This window comes from Neoarius graeffei, chromosome 14 (assembly GCF_027579695.1).
Source record: "Neoarius graeffei isolate fNeoGra1 chromosome 14, fNeoGra1.pri, whole genome shotgun sequence".
NCBI classification, from domain to species: domain Eukaryota; kingdom Metazoa; phylum Chordata; class Actinopteri; order Siluriformes; family Ariidae; genus Neoarius; species Neoarius graeffei.
Window position 1 is genome coordinate 3,334,824 of NC_083582.1, and position 21,944 is coordinate 3,356,767.

The window sequence follows — 21,944 nt, forward strand, 5'->3', positions numbered from 1 at the left end:
TGAACTCCACATTAAGGTTGCCAGATTTTTCTTGAGTAAAAGTGTCCAAGATGACCTTTAAACATGAACACGCAGCTTTAATCTCATAATAAAATCACAGAAAGAAAATGCAGACTGCTCTCAAATGTATGTCTGATGGAATTTCAGAAGATGGCGAGCACTGAAATAAATCTAATAGGAGTCTTGGATATAGACTGCTGCATGAATAGTTCTAGTTATAATTATCACACTAATCACTGGGCTTTATTTATCAATATTTATCAATAATCCACACTCGCTCTTCAGCAGTGCACAGAATAGGACTTGATCCAGCGCATTTCATTAATAATGAAGCCACTAAATTGCACCCGAATGTCAAGGGCGTAGGAGCTCATCTGGCCTGCCATCAAAATAACCCTGACGACCAAAACATCAAACAGAACTGAAATGTGACAGTGTGAGAGAGGACCAACCTCCACGAAAAACTGTTTACAACAGGAATATCAACAAAGGGCTAAACTTTGTTCCCTGAGCGAAGATCAACCCAAAACATCCATCAGAACTGAATTCACATGATACAGTGGTGCTTGAAAGTTTGTGAACCCTTTAGAATTTTCGATATTTCTGCATAAATATGACCTAAAACATCATCAGAGTTTCACACAAGTCCTAAAAGTAGATAAAGAGGACCCCAGTTAAACAAATGAGACAAAAATATTATACTTTGTCATTTATTTATGGAGAAAAATGATCCAATATTACATATCTGCGAGTGGCAAAAGTATGTGAACCTTTGCTTTCAGTATCTGGTGTGACCCCCTTGTGCAGCAATAACTGCAACTAAACATTTCCAGTAACTGTTGATCAGTCCTGCACACCGGCTTGGAGGAATTTTAGCCTGTTCCTCCGTACAGAACAGCTTCAACTCTGGGATGTTGGTGGGTTTCCTCACATGAACTGCTCACTTCAGGTCCTTCCACAACATTTTGATTGGATTAAGGTCAGGACTTTGACTTGGCCATTCCAAAACATTAACTTTATTCTTCTTTAATCATTCTTTGGTAGAACAACTTGTGTGCTTAGGGTCGTTGTCTTGCTGCATGACCCACCTTCTCTTGAGATTCAGTTCATGGACAGATGTCCTGACATTTTCCTTTAGAATTCGCTGGTATAATTCAGAATTCATTGTTCCATCAATGATGGCAAGCCATCTTGGCCCAGATGCTGCAAAACAGGCCCAAACCATGATACTACCACCACCATGTTTCACAGATGGGATAAGGTTCTTATGCTGGAATGCAGTGTTTTCCTTTCTCCAAACATAACGCTTCTCATTTAAAGCAAAAAAGTTCTATTTTGGTCTCATCCGTCCACAAAATATTTTTCTAATAGACTTCTGGCTTGTCCACATGATCTTTAGCAAACTGCAGACGAGCAGCAATGTTCTTTTTGGAGAGCAGTGGCTTTCTCCTTGCAACCCTGCCATGCACACCATTGTTGTTCAGTGTTCTCCTGATGGTGGACTCATGAACATTAACATTAGCCAATGTGAAAGAGGCCTTCAGTTGCTTAGAAGTTACCCTGGGGTCCTTTGTGACCTTGCCGACTATTACACGCCTTGTTCTTGGAGTGATCTTTGTTGTTCGACCACTCCTGGGGAGGGTAACAATGGTCTTGAATTTCCTCCATTTGTCCACAATCTGTCTGACTGTGGATTGGTGGAGTCCAAACTCTTTAGAGATGGTTTTGTAACCTTTTCCAGCCTGATGAGCATCAACAACGCTCTTTCTGAAGTCCTCAGAAATCTCCTTTGTTTGTGCCATGATACACTTCAACAAACATGTGTTGTGAAGATCAGACTTTGATAGATCCCTGTTCTTTAAATAAAACAGGGTGCCCACTCACACCTGATTGTCATCCCATTAATTGAAAATACCTGACTCTAATTTCACCTTCAAATTAACTGCTAATCCTAGAGGTTCACATACTTTTGCCACTCACAGATATGTAATATTGAATCATTTTCCTCAATAAATAAATGACCAAGTCTAATATTTTTGTTTCATTTGTTTAACTGGGCTCTCTTTATCTACTTTTAGGACTTGTGTGAAAATCTGATGATGTTTTAGGTCATATTTATGCAGAAATATAGAACATTCTAAAGGGTTCACAAACTTTCAAGCACCACTGTAAATAAGAGAGGAGGTACAATTCTAATGAGAAGTCCCAAAACTTGTTAATCCATCCATTATCTGTAGCCAGTTATCCTGTATAGGGTTGCGGGCAGGCTGGAGCCTATCCCAGCTGACTAGGGGTGAGAGGTGGGGTTGGCATCCTTCTGTCTTGGGAGACAATGGTTGCCCCTTGATTGATTCAAACTTGCTGAGAGCAGTGTCTGATGTGGCTCAGTAGTCCGATCCTCGCATGGCAGTCTGCCACAAGTGTTGCAGATGAAGTTGGATGGCTGACTGATGGTCTGGTTCTGTCGTCTCTGCTTCCGCAGGTCTCTCTTCATCTGCAGTTGTAGATTTCTCTTCTCCTCACCCCTCCTGATGCCCTCTCTCACAGTGTGACACCAGCAGCTGCAAACTGCTCCTACCTGTCTGGGTTGATGTCTATCAGTTTCATGTTGCACTTGCAAATGTCCTTGAACCGCAGCATGGGGCAACCAGTTGGATGGCGTCCTGTGGCTAGCTCCCCATACAGGAGGGTCTGAGGAATTTGGCTGTCCTCCATGCGGTGCACGTGTCCTAGCTATCGCAGGCAATGCTGACAGAGCAGGAGGTGTATGCTAAGGGAGCCTGCTCTCTGAAGCACTGCTATGTTGGATACCTTGTCCTGCCATTTAATGCCCAAGATATGTCGAAGGCAATGGAGGTGGAAACTCTCCAGGTGGTGCTCCTGTCTAACTTAAGTGGTCCAAGATTCACTGCCGTAAAGCAGGGTACTCAGGACACATGCCTGGTACACCATAAGTTTGGTGTTCATTGACAGCTGGCTGTTAGCCCACACTCTTTTGCTCAGATTGGACACGATGGCAGCGGTTTTGGCAATGCACTTTGAAATTTCGGCATCAAGGGACAGGTTGCTGGTAACTGTGGACCCCAAGTAGGTGAATTGGTCTGTGACCTCCAGAACCTCGTTATTGATGCTGATTGATGGAATGTCCTGGCCCATGATGTAGGTCTTCTTTATGCTAATTGTCAGCCAAACATCACACATGCATGGGCGAACCTGTCAATCAGCAGCTGGAGGTCTTCTTGGATGTGAGAGATCAGGGCTGCGTCATCTGCAAATAGCGCATCTCTAATGAGAACTGTGCGGACCTTGGTCTTGGCCTTCAGGCGAGACAGACTGAAGAGCTTCCAATCACTTCTGGTGTGCAGGAAGACCCCTTTTTCTGAATCTTTGAATGCATAGTTCAACAGCAGGGAGAAGAAAATGCCAAACAAGGTTGGTGCAAGAACGCATCCTTGCTTCATGCCGCTCTTGATAGTGAAGGGTTCTGATGTCACTCCATCAAAGCTGACTGTGCCCGTCATGGCATCATGGAAGGAGGCAGTGATGCTGAGCAACTGTGGGGGGCAGCCGATCTTCTTCAGCAGCTGGGACAGACCACTTCTGTTTACAAGGTCGAATGCTTCGGTCAGATCAATGAAGACAATGTAAAGTGGCATCTGTTGTTCTCGGCATTTCTCCTGGAGCTGACATACAGAGATCATCATGTCAACTGTGGATCTCTTCGTCCTGAACCCGCACTGGGACTCTGGATAGATGCAGTTGGCGAGTACTTGGAAGCAGATAAGAACCACGTGTGCGAAGACCTTGCCCACACTGTTCAGCAGAGAGATACCCTGGTAATTATTACAGTCGCTGTGGTCACCCTTGTTTTTGTATAGCGTGACAATCTTGGCATTATGCATGTCTTGGGGAACCTTACCGTCTCTCCAGCACAGACAGAGAAGCTCATGGAGTGGTTCCAGCAGGGCTGGCTTTCCTCACTTGACAACCTCTGGAGGAATATTATCATTGCCTGGTACTTTGCCACTTGACAGAGCATTGATGGCCTTGCTCAGATCTTCCATGGTGGGCACAGAGTCCAGCTCCTCCAGGACTGGCAGGTCCTCACTGGCTTCAAGTGCTTCCTGGGAGACTGAGTTTTCTGTGGAGTAGAGCTCAAGGTAGAGTTCGACCCATCTTACGAACTGCTTTTCCTGGTCTGTAATGATCATCCCCATCTTGGATTTCAGGGGTGTAGATTTCTTTGTCCGTTTACCCATTGCCTGCTTGATGCCCTTGTACATGGCTCTGATGTTTCCAGTATCTGCAGCTTATTGAATGCTATCTGACAGCTGCAGCCAGTAGTTATTCGCACAGCTGCGTGCTGTTTGCTTGGCCTTGCATCGAGCTGCCTTCCATGCCTGCCAGTTCCTCTTGGATGGGTCACACTTGTAGTTGACCAAAGCACTGGGCTTTGCTTTGATTACAGGCTCCATCTCTTGGATGTTGGCCTCGAACCAGTCAGCATTTTTTCGCTCCTTCTTGCTGTAGGTTAGGACCGCAGCATTATAGATGGCATTGTGCATGAAGTTCCACTTATCCTCGGCACTCTCTTCCTGACTCTTGGACAGAGTTTCCTCGAGTCTCTCGATGAACTCATTCTTGTCAGGGTAGGCCGTCTTGCAGATGTTAATGTGTGGCTAGGGGTGAGAGGCGGGATACACCCTGGACAAGTTGCCAGGTCATCACAGGGCTGACACATAGAGACAAACAACCATTCGCACTCACATTCACACCTACGGTCAATTTAGAGTCACCAGTTAACCTAACCTGCATGTCTTTGGACTGTGGGGGAAACTGGAGCACCCAGAGGAAACCCACGCGGACACGGGGAGAACATGCAAACTCCACACAGACAGGCCCTCGTCGGCCGCTGGGCTCGAACCCAGAACCTTCTTGCTGTGAGGCGACAGCGCTAACCACTACACCACCGTGCCACCCAAAACTCTTTAAGTTGACCTAATTACTAATGACAATACAATGACCAAGTGTTGTGCAGAAGGTTGAGTTCTTTCAAATAAAACAATCAGAACTGAAATCCATTGAGAGCTGAGGGAGGAGACATGATTTAACTGAAAATAAACAAAGTTGTAAACAAATTGTTTACAACAGGAAAATCAACAAACAAATGACCAAGTTTTATTCCTCAAGGGAAGATCTACCCAAAACATCGATCAGAACTGGAATTGGACGAGAAAGGAGATACAATTCTAGTGAGAGGCCTGGAAAATTTGTGAATGTGGCCTAATTACTAAATCGTTAGCAAAAAAAGTGACAATAACCAAGTTTTGTGCAGAGTGATGAGTTCTTTCAAAGGAGATACGATTTAACTGAATTGTGGACGACGGACGCCACGCCATGGCAGCAGCTCATCAGCCTCATGGACAGATGAGCTAATGATAGTAAACTGAAGTGCACAGGATCTTATTGCACTTTTAATTCACCATTTTTGTTTTTTTTAATTAATAAAATAATGTTTGTGTTAATCAGATATGCTCTTCTGTAATGAGAACGTACCCTCAGTTTGAATGACAAGCTAATTGAGTGTTCACATGCTACACTTACACCTGCTACTCAGTCTCGTCTCTCGTCTCGTCTTCTTCCGCTTATCCGGGACCGGGTCGCGGAGGCAGCAGTCTAAGCATGGAAGCCCAAACTTCCCTTTCCCCAGACACCTCGGCCAGCTCCTCGGGAAGAACACCGAGGCGTTCCCAGGCCAGCCGAGAGACATAATCCCTCCAGCGTGTCCTGGGTCTTCCCCGGGGCCTCCTCCCAGGGGGACATGCCTGGAACACCTCCCCAGGGAGGCGTCCAGGAGGCATCCGAAAAAGATGCCCGAGCCACCTCAGCTGGTTCCTCTCGATGTGGAGGAGCAGCGGCTCTACTCCGAGCTCCTCCCGAGTGACTGTGCTTCTCACCCTATCTCTAAGGGAGCGCCCAGCCACCCTGCGAAGGAAACTCATTTCAGCCGCTTGTATCCGCGATCTTGTTCTTTCTGTCATTACCCAAAGCTCATGACCATAGGTGAGAGTCGGAACGTAGATCGACCGGTAAATTGAGAGCTTCGCCTTTTGGCTCAGCTCCTTCTTCACCACGACGGACCGGTAAAGCGACCGCATCACTGCGGAGGCTGCACCGATCCGCCTGTCGATCTCACGCTCCATCCTTCCCTCACTCGTGAACAAGATCCCGAGATACTTAAACTCCTCCACTTGAGGCAGGACTTCTCCACCAACCTGGAGAGGGCAAGCCACCCTTTTCCGGTCGAGAACCATGGCCTCGGACTTGGAGGTGCTGATTCTCATCCCAGCCGCTTCACACTCGACTGCAAACCGCCCCAGTGCATGCTGAAGGTCCTGGTTTGAAGAAGCCAACAGGACAACATCATCCGCAAAAAGCAGAGATGAAATCCTGTGGTTCCCAAACAGGATTCCTTCCGGCCCCTGGCTGCGCCTAGAAATTCTGTCCATAAAAATTATGAACAGAACCGGTGACAAAGGGCAGCCCTGCCGGAGTCCAACATGCACTGGGAACAGGTCTGACTTACTGCCGGCAATGCGAACCAGACTCCTGCTCCGTTCGTACAGGGACCGGACAGCCCTTAGCAAAGAGCCCCGAACCCCATACTCCCGAAGCACCCCCCACAGAATACCACGGGGGACACGGTCGAATGCCTTCTCCAGATCCACAAAGCACATGTGGACTGGTTGGGCAAACTCCCATGAACCCTCGAGCACCCTATGAAGGGTATAGAGCTGGTCCAGTGTTCCGCGACCAGGACGAAAACCGCATTGTTCCTCCTGGATCCAAGGTTCGACTATCGGTCGAATTCTCCTCTCCAGTACCCTGGAGTAAACTTTCCCTGGGAGGCTGAGAAGTGTGATTCCCCTATAATTGGAGCACACTCTCCGGTCCCCTTTCTTAAAAAGAGGGACCACCACCCCAGTCTGCCACTCCAGAGGCACTGTCCCCGACCGCCACGCGATGCTGCAGAGGCGTGTCAACCAAGACAGCCCCACAACATCCAGAGACTTGAGATACTCAGGGCGGATCTCATCCACCCCCGGTGCCTTGCCACCGAGGAGCTTGCAAACCACCTCAGTGACTTCGGCTTGGGTAATGGACGAGTCCACCTCTGAGTCATCAGCCTCAGTCTCCTCAGTGGAAGACATGACGGTGGGATTGAGGAGATCCTCAAAGTATTCCTTCCACCGCCCGACAATGTCCCCAGTCGAGGTCAACAGCTCCCCACCCGCACTGTAAACAGTGTTGGCAGAGTACTGCTTCCCCCTCCTGAGGCGCCGGACAGTTTGCCAGAATTTCTTCGAGGCCGACCGATAGTCCTTCTCCATGGCCTCCCCGAACTCCTCCCAGTTCCGAGTTTTTGCCTCCGCAACTGCCCGAGCTGCAGCACGCCTGGCCTGCCGATACCCGTCGGCTGCCTCAGGAGTCCCGGAGGTCAACATGGCCCGATAGGACTCCTTCTTCAGCTTGACGGCATCCCTTACTTCCGGTGTCCACCACCGGGTTCGGGGATTGCCGCCACGACAGGCACCGGAGATCTTGCGGCCACAGCTCCGAACAGCTGCGTCCACAATGGAGGTAGAGAACATGGTCCACTCAGACTCAATGTCCTCCGTCTCCCTCGGAAGCTGGGAAAAGCTCTCCCGGAGGTGGGAGTTAAAGACCTCCCCAACAGAGTGCTCGGCCAGACGTTCCCAGCAGACCCTCACCATACGTTTGGGCCTGCCAGGTCTGTCCAGCTTCCTCCTCCGCCAGCGGATCCAACTCACCACCAGGTGGTGATCAGTTGACAGCTCAGCCCCTCTCTTCACCCGAGTGTCCAAGACATAGGGCCGGAGATCAGATGAAACGACTACAAAGTCGATCATCGACCTCCGACCTAAGGTGTCCTGGTGCCATGTGCACTTATGGACACCCCTATGCTCGAACATGGTGTTCGTTATGGACAAACCGTGACTAGCACAGAAGTCCAATAACAAAACACCACTCGGGTTCAGATCGGGGAAGCCGTTCCTCCCAACCACGCCCCTCCAGGTGTCACTGTCGTCGCCCACGTGAGCATTGAAGTCCCCCAGTAGCACAATGGAGTCCCCAGTCTGAGCACCCCTCAGTACCTCTCCCAGGGACTCCAAGAAGGCCGGATACTCTATACTGCTATTTGGCCCGTAGGCACAAACAACAGCAAGAGCCCTCTCCCCAATCCGAAGGCGCAGAGAGGCGACCCTCTCGTTCACTGGGGTAAACTCCAACACATGGCGGCTGAGCTGGGGAGCTATAAGCAAGCCCACACCAGCCCGCCGCCGCTCACCACGGGCGACTCCAGAGAAGTGGAAAGTCCAGCCCCTCTCGAGGAGCTGGGTTCCAGAGCTCAAGCTATGCGTGGAGGTGAGCCCGACTATCTCTAGCCGGTACCTCTCAACCTCCCGCACAAGCTCAGGCTCCTTCCCCCCCAGCGAAGTGACATTCCATGTCCCAACAGCCAGCCGCTGTGTCCGGGGATCAGGTCGTCGAGGCCCCTGCCTTCGACTGCCACCCAATCCACATTGCACCAAACCCCTACTGCTACCTCTGTGGGTGGTGAACCCACAGGAGGTCGGGCCCACGTCACCTCTTCGGGCTGAGCCCGGCCGGGCCCCATGGGCAAAGGCCCGGCCACCAAGCGCTCGCATACGAGCCCCAACCCCGGGCCTGGCTCCAGGGTGGGGCCCCGGCTGCGTCCTACCGGGCGACGTCACGGTCCTGGATTTTTTCTCCATAGGGGGTTTTTGGTGAACTGCTCTTGGTCTGGCCTGTCACCTAGGACCTGTCTGCCTTGGGAAACCCTACCAGGGGCATAATGCCCCCGACAACATAGCTCCTAGGATCATTCAAGCACACAAACCCCTCCACCACAATAAGGTGGCAGTTCTAGGAGGGGCCTGCTACTCAGTGCTGTCCATAATTTATTTATCTGTTTTATCCATCTTTTATCCATGTCTCTGTTTAACATGTCTCGTCTGATGTCCTCTGTGCATTACTGTATAAAGGGACTTTAAAGAGACAGATACTGTTAAAGAATTAAGTGTCGTATTTATTATGAAAGGGTTCCATGTTCTCTTTAGGAGCTCATAAAACAGTTAAAGTATTTAATTTTGTCCTTGAATGATGCATCGATGTCTTTCCATCTTCTCAGAGCTCTTTACTACTGCAAAGCTTGTCATGATGACATCACAGACCCAAAAACGATAAAGAAGTGCGGATGCAAACGATGTAAGTAGTAATAATGATGCAGACGCTTCCATGTCTATAGCTGGGTCCAGTCCAATATGTTTATACACTCTCAGGAAAAAAAAAGGTTCTTTGGGGTTTCGTTTGGACTTGGAACCCTTTGGTAGCACTCAGTTGAGTAGAACTTTGAAGGGTTCCACCAAAGCTACAAAGAACCTAAAATGTTCTAGACTGAAATGTGTAATATTCCAACAAAAATATTCCTTTTATGAAAATGTTGTACTATGCCATGAGACCCATGAGGGAAGTCGAATTCGTTCTTCTACATTAATGTGTTGACGTTTTTTTGACGTTCCTGCTTTTCTGCTGCCGTGGAAATGACTCAATCTTATCATTCATGTCTGTTAGTGGCGTGTTGTGAGTAAACTCTGCTTTTCTCCCTCCTGTGAAGGTTGCATACATTGTTCTGGTTTATACTGTTACTGCATGTAATCTTTTGCTTTCTACACCCTCACTAGCCTGGACAGGTTGCTATCAGAAGGTCTCCCTAAGGGTGTAAAATGTTGTAATAATGATCTGTTATCAATAAGTCTTACTCCTGATAGTGTCTGTAGTTTATAAATCTTCGAACCGAAAGCTGATGGAAGCCATGCATGACCTCCATGTTATGTGTGCATGATGCATGAAATCTTTAAAAACTCCAGTATGTTCTCTGCTACTTTACAACTGAAAGTTTTCTGAAAACTCTTGCTTTCTGCTCCCGGATACCCAACACATATGGGTCGACTTCATTTTGCGCTAATTGTCACATCCTCCGTGTTGGCCTACACCAAAAGTCTGTTCCCATTATAGTTCAGATGTCTGACAGGGTTCATCCTGGTCCTATGTGTAGTTCTACAGTTATTCAGTTGTTAGATCCCCAACAGTTTGATAGTACTTGAAAACATTGTGTAGAGTTTAGTCATTTCTAAGAACTCAGTACTAAGTTCCTCTACATGTTTAAAGTTCTTCAGAATTCAATGCTAGGTCCTGTTAGAGTTCTTGAGGTTTGAGGGCTAAATACTGAATTATTCAATTGCTCTAGTTCTTTAAGGCATGCTATCATATCCTTTTTAGTTCAGCAGGGGTTCTAGCTGGGTTCCAGGACAAGGTCCCTCTGTAGTTTGTAGGTGCTAAAGATGGCAACTGGACTTGCTTGAAACCCTTGAAGACATTTCACCCCTCATCTGAAAGGCTTCTTCGGTTCCTCCTGTCCATCCTAACAAACCTTGGAATTAACTACAGGGGTAATCCTCTCTGTTGAAGTGGAAAGGAACTCATTCAGTCATCCATCCATCCATCCATCCATCCATCCATCCATCCATCCATTATCCATAACCACTTATCCTGTGCAGGCTCATGGGCAAGCTGGAGCCTATCCCAGCTGACTATGGGTGAGAGGTGGGGTACGCCCTGGACAAGTCATCAGATCATCACAGGGCTGACACACAGAGACAAACAATCATTCAGACTCACATTCACACCTACGGTCAACTTAGAGCCACCAATTAATCTAACCTGCATGTCTTTGGACTGTGGGGGAAAATGGAGCACCCGGAGAAAATCCACGCGGACACGGGGAGAACATGCAAACTCCACACAGAAAGGCCCCTGTCGGCCACTGGGCTCAAACCCAGAACCTTCCTGCTGTGAGGTGACAGTGCTAACCACTACACCACCGTGCCACCCTCGTCCAGTCATGTTTCTGCATTGATCTTTTCATGGATGACAACTCATTAGCTGAAACTAAATCTCAGCAATGCTGAACTGATCTACATCACTAAAGAGTTTGTGATCCCTAGACAACTCTTGGATCACACCATCTGGCATCCTAGGGGTAGTTCTGGACTATCCTTCTCTCCTACCTTTACTAGTCTGACTCAGTCATGCAGGTTTCTCTTTTGCAATATTCGTAGTATCTGGCCAATTCTATCCACAGAAGCCACTCAGGTGCTTGTTCAGTCCCTTGTCATAGGGATGCAACTGATCCAGAATGCAGCTACATATTCCCAAGTTCTTCCACACCACTCCGTTGCTGAGTTCCTTACACTGGCTTCATGTCACTGCCAGCATCAGATCTAAAACACTGATGCTTGCCTACAAAGCCATGAAGAGACCAGCACCTGAAGACCCTTTCACACCCCACTCTACACCCTGTTTACAGTCTCTTTTTAAACCCACCACCCCCATGATATCAGAAAGACTCGCATCAAGACTTTTCCAGTCCTGGCACCCAGGTGGTGTAAAGGTGATGGAAAACTTCTTGACTTTTTGGGTTTTCTTTCCATTCTGTACTAGCATCTCTCTACCAGAGTTTACTTTGATGGTATTTTTTTATGCTGAAATTTTCAACGAGCCTGAGGATGTGTTTTTGATAGAGACTGCAAAGCACTTATGTAAGGTGATCTACATATGGTGTCTGCTCAATGCTGTCAATATTTGGTTCATCATTGGTTCTGTAATTTATTATGGCTCAAAATTGGGTCCCTCAGTTGTTCTTCAGGGCTCTCAGGGTTTAGTTTGAGGTCCAAGGTTTATAGACCTTTAAGGCTCAATATCAGGGCTCCCTTTATAGTTCACCAGGGCTCATCATTGAGTCCCCAGTTCTTTCAGGTTTAATACCCTTATTGTGTTATCGTTCACCAGGGCTCAATACTCAAATATTCATTTCTCTGGTTCTTCAAGACTCAATATAGGATTTCTCTGTAGTTCTGAAGTTCATTAGTACTCAATACTGGATCTTTCTGTAACTCTAAGTTCCTCATTTACCTTCTCCTTTTATTCCCTTTATTCATTTCTATGACTTCAGCCAAGATGGCGGTCAGCCGCCGAATGCAACTGGCATGTTGTTTAGGTTGCGGTGAGGCTGAGCACGGCTGCTCGTGCACATCTCGTAGCACTCGTAGTCACATGGAGTCTCCGGCATGTGCCTTGCCTCTTTCTCCCACCTCTGTTAATGATAAGTCGGCCACTTTACGCTCCTGTAAGTCCTTCCATAGTCGTCTTACCTGTGACTTAGGCATGGCTACATCATGGTGTCGTGGCTGTGCTTTTATTACACTTGCATGTGCAGATGTTTAGTAGTGGCTGTGAGCTTCTGGCTGTTTAATTGCATGTTTTATGTTTTAAATAAAACATCTAACTAACTTGTCCCACTGTTCATCCTGATGTACTGTTGAAATATAACATGTTTTTTTACTTACATACATGACTAAAAGCAGCAATTCAGTTCCTTAATCAAAGAGGAGGGTATAATTTAATCAGGCTTCATGCTTGTGCTCTTATTTTCACATCCTTGGCCTTATTTATCAAACTTGATACAAGCAAATGAATTCATACCTTATTTTTGTAGGAGCATTTACACAAGAAATGTGGTTTTCACAAAAATCTAGTTAGTTGGGGAGAATGTTTGTACATGTCCATGTACTGTAAGGAGACTCACAAATATGAACCTGATGAGAATTGATCAACTTCATATTATATACATGGATCAGCCAGGACATTAAACCCACTGACAGGTGAAGTGAATAACATTATCTCATTACAGTGGCACCTGTCAAGGGGTGGGGTATATTAGGCAGCAAGAGAACAGTCAGTTCTTGAAGTTGATGTGTTGGAAGCAGGAAAAATGGGCGAGTGTAAGGATCTGAGCGACTTTGACAAGGGCCAAATTGTGGTGGTGAGATGACTGGGTCTGAGCATCTCCAAAATGACACATCTTATGGGGTGTTCCTGGTATGTAGTGGTTAGTACCTACCAAAAGTGCTCCAAGGAAGGATAACTGGTGAACCGGCGACAGGGTTATGGGTGTTGAAAGTTCATTGATTTGCATGGGGCACGAAGGCCAGCCCATATGGTCCACTCCCACAGAAGAGCTACTGTAGCACAAACTGCTGAAATCATTAATGTTGACACCTTTCTGTTTTAGCCAGCATTCACTTTTTCAGCAGTTTGTGCTACAGTAGCTCTTCTGTGGGATTGGACCATATGGGCTGGCCTTTGTGCCCCATGCAAATCAATGAGCCTTTGACACCTATTTTGGAGATGCTCAGACCCAGTCATCTAGCCATCACAATTTGGCCCTTGTCAAAGTGTTTATTACTGTTGCATGCCAATTTAGTGAACATTTCTTGAAACTCAGTCATTTAATATTAATGACTTGAAAACAAGTGATTCAAGATCCCTAAATTAAGACAAATAAAACTTGCCATTTAATTGGAGCACAGTTAATGGCATCCTACAAATGGAGGAAGCATTAGTGTCTACGTTAGCCGATGCGCTGCAATGGCTGAACTGTATTATTGGAAGATTTAGCGCATACTACGCTTAAGAGGTACTCTTTCACCTTTGAGTCATCATTTTGTTATTTCCAGCTCTCTATGAGCTTTGCTTCTTCTAGATTTTGTGGGTGTGGCTAAATGTAAACGTGAACTCATTTGGTAATTTCCTTATCAGCATGCACATGCAAGTGCGAAGAAAATTTGTAAATCTGGTGAAAATTTTTAGTTGAGTTCAGCCACGAAAACACTGACACACTACTGTAATAAAATATGATAAATGAGGCCTGATGTTAGCACCACATTAATTGCTGGCTGTAGTTTAATAGTTCTTAGATCTAACCTGCTTTAATGACTAACTCACCATTTCACTGCAATGTAAACTGTCCTTATGCTCGTAACACTATTTTTGCATTCTTCCCAGCTAAAAGTAACTATAATGGATATATCAAATCAAGTAAGCATCTCTTTTATTCTTTATGTATTAACTGGGGTGTGTGTGCTGTTGTTGTTGCTTCCTCTTTCACACTTTCTTTATGCTTTCCTGAAAAAAAACATGAAGTTCAGAGTGTAAGAGTGTTGCAAATTCTTAACTAGATCACAGTGATCACATTCCTCTTTAGCAGTGAAGGATGAGATCAGCCCACTCTGAGAGCAAGCTCCTGTCCTGCCCGTGTAAAGCGCAGTGTCTCAGTGCCGTTGGTGAATAACCCTACAAGCTGTACGAGACTCAGCCTGCCACATGGCCTGCTGGGAAACGTCAGTGTGAACAATCTGCATGTTAAGTACAGATATCACTCCAGCTATCACATCTCCATCCAGCAGCTGTGTAAGACTCCGCCTGGGTGTGATTTTACAGTATAACACTAACACTGATGTGAACCAAGAGAGGTGTGTGTTACTCATGTTTGAGAAGTGTGAGAGTATCACTCGCACTAATACACCGCTGTGTGCTTTATTGCTACAGTAAAATACTGAGTGATGGGGTGGTGTGATGAAGCGGAGTTACTGTTACCACACTGAAACTAATTGTTTTCCTATAACAACACGTCCTCAAGTGAACTCACGGTTACAAAGCACTGAGACTGGAGACTCCTTCCATAAATGATAAATTAATGTCTCCTGACAGAAAACTTCACCGTGTCAACAAACACGCACATTTTTTAAAAATCTGTGTATGTCCGCTGTACAAGTCCCTGTAAATAAGCTGTGACTATGGAACTGATAATGCATTATAATATAATATATGTGGCAGCTTGCAGTTGTACCAGGCAGAACACAGACACCAAGACCAAGAAATGGAGGAAGACGAAGTGCTCTTTTATTTAAATATGCAGGGAAGGAGAGAAGGAGAGTGAAGATATGGAGGAAGGCATGCAAGAAGTGCTCAGCAGTTTTGAAGAGTGCAGTGCAGGGAGACCTCAGTCAACTGGGCATGTCAGGCAGCAGGGTGTTGGCGCTCCTTGGGCTCTTTTGGTGATCACCATAGACTGTTGTTAGAGGCGCTTGACCCAGGTGGAGGAATGAATGATGACCTCATTGAAGTACACAGCAGCATACTAGTGGTGGGGATGCAGGACAGTGTCCATCAGTCATTGAAAAGTTGGTAGAGCCCCGTGGAGGCCAAACAGGAGGAGTCTATACTGCCAGTGCCCTGAAGATGTCAAGAAGGCAGTTTTTGGACTAGCCTCAGGGGTTAGAGATACCTGCCGGTATCCATTTGCTAAGTCAAGGGTTGAAATGAAGTGTGCCTTCCTGAGGCAATCTACGAAGTCATCCACCCAGGGAAGAGGGTCATTGCATATCCAGAGGCTGCTATCTGGTGTGGGGACTGCAACAATGGAGCTAGATCAAGAGCTGACAGACTCCTCTATTATCTTGTGCCATAGCATTTGGCTGATTTCCTCTTCAACAACCTGCCAGCAGCCTTCTGGGACACAGTATGGGCATTGTCTGATGACAACTCGGGGGTGGTGTCTTGATGTCATTGAGTATCAGGTGGTTTCACCCTGAGAGCCCCCAAGAACATGTCCCCAAACTGATCCACCAATTCGCCAAGCTCCTGCTGCTGGACCAAGATGTGCCCTGCTGGTTCTGTGGGGATGGAGGAATAGGCTGAGAGCACAGGAATAGGTTCAATCCAGCATTTTAAAAGAATGATGTGGCATGTTTGTGTGTCCCTGCACTTACTGGACTGTTACAGGCAGTAGTTGATGGCTCCGACTTGCTCCATGACCGTGAAGGATCCCTGCCACCTGGCTAGGAATTTACAGTTCGCCAATGGGACCAGCAACAGCACCCAGTCAACCAGTTGAAACTCTCTGGGCTGGGCTGGCTGGTCACAGACCCAGCACTAGGCAGCTTGGGCTTCCATCATATGTTGCTGATTGGGGTTACTTTGTTAATTTGGCCCTGCATGTCTTGCACATATTCTGTCACCATCCAGGGAGAGCTACTCCTCTCAGGTCTCCTGGGCCACGTGGAGTAGACCTCTGCGCCTCCTCTCAAAGAGAAACTCGAAGAGGGTAAACCCAGTGGAAGCTTGAGGTGTTTCTTGGATTGCAAAGAGGATGTAGGGAAGCAGGAGGTCCCAATTTTGGCCATCGTTTTCAACCACCCTCCTAAGCTTCCTCTTCAGAGTTTAGATGAAGCACTCGATGAGCTCATTGGTTTGGGGGTGATGTACCAGCATCCGGAGCTGCTTCACCTGCAACAGCCAACACACATCCAACATGAATTTTGGGACAAAGGACATACCTTGGTCTGTGAGATATGTAGGGAGCGTGACATGGAAGAAAAGCTGGACCAGTTCCCTTGTAATGTTCTTAGAGGGAGCTTTCCTGAGAGGGATGGTCTCAGGGTATCGGGTGGGGTAGTCTACGATTACCAGGATGTCCCCATCCTGACTTTGGGAGCAAACCCACCAGGTCCATTGCTGCTCATTCAAAAGGCACTTCAATGATAGGAAGGGGAATGAGTGGTGCAGGAGCTGGCTTCGTTGGGGCAGTGTGCTGACACTGAGGGCACCACTAGCAGAAATTCTGGACTTTGAAATTCCATCCCTGGCCCAAGAAAGCAGTCCCTCAGTTCGGCAAGGGTATTGCAGGACCCTAGGTGATCCCTGAGGGGATGAGAGTGGGCCAGGTGCATAACCACATTGATCTTGCTGCAGGGAACCACAAGCAGGTCAGATGGTTGGCTGCGGTGATCTACATGGTAGTAAAGAAGCCCTCCTTGAATGAGGAACTATGCCAGGGAAAGAGGACGCCTGGGCTGCTGGTCCTCACCTTCCACCAGGCACACCTGTCCCCAACAGTGTTTTAGGCAGTCATCCTGCTTCTGCTTCTGACCAAAATTCCCCTTGCAAGTAACCTGTTGGAATACGAGAGTGATAGGGTTAGTGGTGGAGGGTGTGACTCACCATTAGCTTTTGCATCCATGCTGTCCTTTGACCTGTTGGCAAGTAGTGCCCTCTGAGCTGCACAGCAACATCATCTGGCTCTTCAGGCCACCCTGAAGCACCCGTTTTCTCTGCATGGGACCATCAGCTCAGCAGGGCATCTGGGCCATTCTGTCCCTATGGGGAGAGGGACAGGTAAGTTGGGAATCACACCAACTAGTAGCTACCATTCACCTTGGCAATCTCTGACCCACAGCTTGGCAGCGGGTACCTCTCATGAATCCCCATGCACACACATTACCTTGATGGTACCATGCAGGGTTAAAGATGTTAGGACTGTTGAGGGCTGGCTGAGGATGATGGTACTCCCTGAATCCAAGAGGGCCTTTATCGGCTGTCCATTTAGCCGAACCATTGTATGCAGGCTTTGGGGGTTGGGAGGTGTATGGACCACACAGCTGGCCAACCAGGGTTTTCTGGCTGGGCCTCAGGGCTCTGGTTCCAGGACTGTGGGCAAGGGCTCATCCAGCTGAGTGGGGCTAAGTTGTTGGCCCCTTGGGTACTGTCATGGGGTGTCAAGCCAGGCCAGCTGTGAGGGGCATTGTCTCGTTTCTGAGGGGCTTTCCTGTTTAGTGGGGTGACTGATCTCCAGCATCAGGATGGCACACTCTAGAATCTCCACCATCTCAGCTGGGGTGGTTGGTGCCCTCATATCCATGGCCTGAGCCTTAGGAAGTGATCCATGGCCACCCATTCATTGATCTGGGTGGCTTAGAGGAGGTCCAGCTCTTGCCAGTGCTTAAGTGGTGCTAGCAGGGCATCTAGTTGTCTCCTGGGAGTGAGGCTGAGTTTATAACTCCAGTGATGGTAGACCACCATTGTCACACAAGGAGACGGATTACACTGGGCTTAAATCTCTTGTTTAAGGATCTGGTAATTTTCAGCTGAGGCCTGCTGGGGCTCACCTGTCAGCAGGGGTGCTAGGATACAGGCCCATTCCTCTTCAGTCCAGTTTTCTCTCAATGTGGTCTGCTCAAAGATGAAGAGATAAGATTTGACATCGTCATGGGGCCCAAGCTTGCTGAGCAGGTGATGGGCCTCCTGGTGGGGAGGTGTGGGAGGGGAGACTCCTCAGTGGCACCGTGATGTAGCAGCTCCTGAGTGGCTGCCTGGAGGCTGTGGTTCAGTTATTGTGTGACTTGTCAGCTGGCCTCCAGTAGTTGTTGGATTAGAGGTTCCATGTGGGCTCTGTGTTCTTGCTTGCATTCTTCATGACTGTGGCAGCTTGTGGCTGTGCTGGGCAGAACACAGACACCAAGACCCAGGACTGGAGGAAAGCAAAGTGTTCTTTTATTGAAATATGTGAGGAAGAAGTGAGGAACAGTGAAGATGGAAGGCATACAGGAAGTGCTGAGCAGTTTTGAAGAGTGCAGTGCAGAGAGAGCTCAGCCAGCTGGACATTTCAGTCTGGTAGTGGGGTGCTGGTGGGCCATGGGTTCTTTCGGCGATCACCACAGGCTCTTCCTGACAGCAGGCAGGAGAGTTCGAGTGCATCGTTTTCTCTGGTGCTCTCTGGGGGACAGGAGAAATGGGTCAGTGTGAGGTTCACATGGAGAGAACATGTTCTGACAGAGAGAGAGAGAGGGAATCTTCTCTCCTGATTCTGCTGGAGGGTAGAAAGCAATGCCTCTTTAACTCGCTACAGCTGCATGCACCCTACCCCACAGCCAGGCACTCTCCGGCTGTCCAAAACAATAAGGGTTCTGAACAGGAGCTGTCTCTTCAGCACTGGGAGAGTGGTAGTGGGAGGAGCAATCTTTTTCTTGGGCGGGGTGATGCAGGAGCTCCCACCACAATATAAACCTGCGATTTGAAGCTGTGCTACCTGAGCTACCTACGATCATACAGTAGAGGAGTATTAACGTCACTAGTTAAACTAGCCCTCTTTTCAGTGGTGAAGTGATCATAAGTGATTGAAAGTGTTGGGTTTTTTTTTAGTTTTTAAATCCGATACCTTGTAATGAGCTTCCCAACCTGCATTGTGAACTAAACCCCTTCCATGTGGATTATTTGCCTTTAGTTGTGAAAAATATTATTACTGAGTTCTTGTATTTTTATTCTTCTCACTTTATCTTGTAAAATTATATGTGTAGTGTACATTTATAATTAAACATTTAATGTAATGTGACATTTGGCATTTCTGTGACACTATATTTAATTTTCTAGACACACCAAATTCTTTAGCTTCCTCAAATAATCCAAAAAGGTTACTACTGTTGTTGAGGACAGTCTTACTTCCACATCTGTTAACATTAGATAAATAAGTAATAAATTAATTAACTTAAATATTAATTAGGATTTGATTCGTTTAATACATTATAACTTGTGCTGTCAAGCGATTAAAATATTTAATCGTGATTAATGTTGCGACTGTCATAATTAACTTGTGATTAATCGCAATTTAATCGCACATTTTTGTCACATGAAAAACCATTGTAATTCTCTTATCAGCATAAAAAAGTGAATGGGCTTGCTCACCGTTCGAACTACGGGGGTACTCGGGGGATCCAAGATCCCCTGAAACAGACATGAGATCCCTTGAAAACATGATTTGGGAAATGTTGGGGGGGGGTCTCTAAAATATTGGCAAAATGATGTTTATTGACATAGCAATCGTGTGTAACGGGAAGCATTTGCATATCCGACGTGAGCACGCGATGGAGATCCGCACTCTGAGACAAGCGCAAGCACCCCCCCCCCCCCCCAGGGAAAAAAAGGGACCCCCCGAAAATATCGGCATAGTTCGAACACTGGTTGTACCAATGTTTGTTTGTTTTTTTTATTGCAGAGCATAACACGTCTTGTCACAGCCACTGCAAAGTGGGGCTGGAGCCGCCGATGAGAAAACGAAACCTAAGCCGAGCACTGTGGCTCTTCGGGGGAGGGCAGAGGGCTCTGGTTGTGCGTGGCGTGGCATTACAGTCTAGCTGCTATCGTTTTTCTAAGCAAAGTCTCTGTTCCAAGTTCCTGGCAGTTTCAAAAGCTTATGAAAAACCTACATCATGTCACAGACCGTTAATCTCGCGATAAAAAAATTATCGCCGTTAAAATTGAGTCAAGTTAACGCGTTAATAACGCGACATTTTTGACAGCACTAATTATAACATTAATTGTATACAGTATGTGTATAATTTGTTAGTTTGTCTGATCTTTTCTCTGACTCTCTGTATACGTGTTACTTTTATATTGATGTTATCTACGGGTGTTTCTCGATTCACGGGTGATGATTTAACGCTGCTGTAATGTTCACTGTGTAGCGATGGACGCCCCGGCAGTGCAGCAGTCTGCCCTGTCACCTAAGAAAAAACAGCGCAATGGAGGAATGAGAACTTCACCCAGCTGCTCTCCAAAAACGATACGGTGAGAACAACACACACAGGAAGGGGACAGAAGGGGAAATTGTTAAGGATGTGCTCGGGTATATCCAGCCATATACACAGGCAGGGCATTGTGTGAAATATACATCATCCAGTCCACACCTTCTAATGATTAACTAGAGTCCAAATTATCGACAGGTAATAATAATAATAATGCAGAAAAATTCCAGCAGTGGCCGTTTCCTTCATCTGAACCTTTTTACAGATTTGACCCCAAGTAACCTCTACATACTACATGCCTCGAGACAAACACCGGTTTCTGCATTGAAAAGTTTTCAACCTCATCACCATGCATTTGTTTATATTTTCCTGAAATAATACTTAAACATTTGTGAAAAGATTTCCATCCTTCATATGTAGCCTATATATTTAAAATAACTGTGCAGTTCTTGTTATACATCTGTGAGCCACGAGTTTTTTTTTCCTGTTGAACCAAAAGCTGTGCTCATTTGGGGAATTTTCACCTTGTATACGGACACAAGTAGAGCAGAGAGAGATTTGCTCCATGTCTAAAGCCCTTAAAGTTGTTAAAATGTTTGGGTAAATCAAACACTTCCAGCCCGAGGTAGCAACATGGGGGGTGTCACTGGATCAGGATGGAACATCTGGAACCAAAACCATGGATAATATTTTAAAGTTCAAGAGTGATGAATGAATTAAATTAATAAAAGGCATTATTGTGTTTATTTGTGGCACTGGTAAGTGATGTGCCTTCCAATAAGATTCTCAACATTCATCTGCTCAGCTCAGGTGATTAACACATTACAGTAAGTGGACTGAAATTAACAACAAGAAATTCTACAGTCTGAATTACTAAATTGTGACAGCTACGGTCAGGGGATAGGATTGGTCAGAATTCCTTTGGGATCAGGTGGAATTAGTCAGAATTCATTTAGGAGCAGATGGGATTAGTCAGAATCCCACTGGGATCAAACGGGATTGATGAAAATATATTTACGAGCAAGTGGGATTGGTCAAAAATTATCTGCAAGTAAGTGGTATTATTCAAAATCTCTTTATGAACAAGTGGGGTTAGTTAGAATTCATTTATGAGCAAGTGGGATTAGTCAAAATAGCTTTGTACACAAGTGTGATTAGTTAGAATTCATTTGAGAGCAATTGAGTCATACTTAATTTAGGAACAGATGGGATTACTCAGAATCCCATTGAGATCAAATGGGATTAGTGAAATTTATATAGGGGCAAGTGAGATTAGTCAAAATTTATTTATGAGAAGGTGGGAATAGTCAATATATCTTTGTGAGCAGGTGGGGTTAGTTGGAATTCATTTGTGAGCATATGGGATTAGTCTAAATATCATTCTGATTGGGATTGGTTATCTTTCAATTGGGATTGGTTAGAGTTCAACCGATTCATTTGAGAGCAGGTGGGGTTAGCCATAATTTATTTCTGAGCATATGGGATTAGTCTGAACTTATTTAGGAACCAGTGGGATTCGTCAGAATGTCTTTAGGAGATGGTGGGGTTAGTCAAAATTAATTTGGGAGAATGTGTGATTAG

The 21,944-nt window shown here is 46.4% G+C and overlaps 1 protein-coding gene across 9 annotated transcripts in view; it reads left to right on the forward strand.

Annotated features, from left to right (window-relative positions):
* The window catches only part of LOC132897879 (calcium-activated potassium channel subunit alpha-1-like), a 158,621-nt gene that overhangs the window by 115,972 nt on the left and 20,705 nt on the right, over positions 1 to 21,944 (forward strand). For 7 of the 9 annotated variants that reach the window (XM_060939135.1, XM_060939134.1, XM_060939136.1 and 4 more), the window contains 4 exons: positions 9,236 to 9,312; positions 12,119 to 12,292; positions 14,011 to 14,043; positions 20,304 to 20,406. In XM_060939135.1, the coding sequence (XP_060795118.1) occupies positions 9,236 to 9,312; positions 12,119 to 12,292; positions 14,011 to 14,043; positions 20,304 to 20,406 (387 nt within the window). The remainder of the gene's footprint in view (positions 1 to 9,235; positions 9,313 to 12,118; positions 12,293 to 14,010; positions 14,044 to 20,303; positions 20,407 to 21,944) is intronic. The other 2 variants (XM_060939137.1, XM_060939138.1) reach the window with 2 other exon arrangements.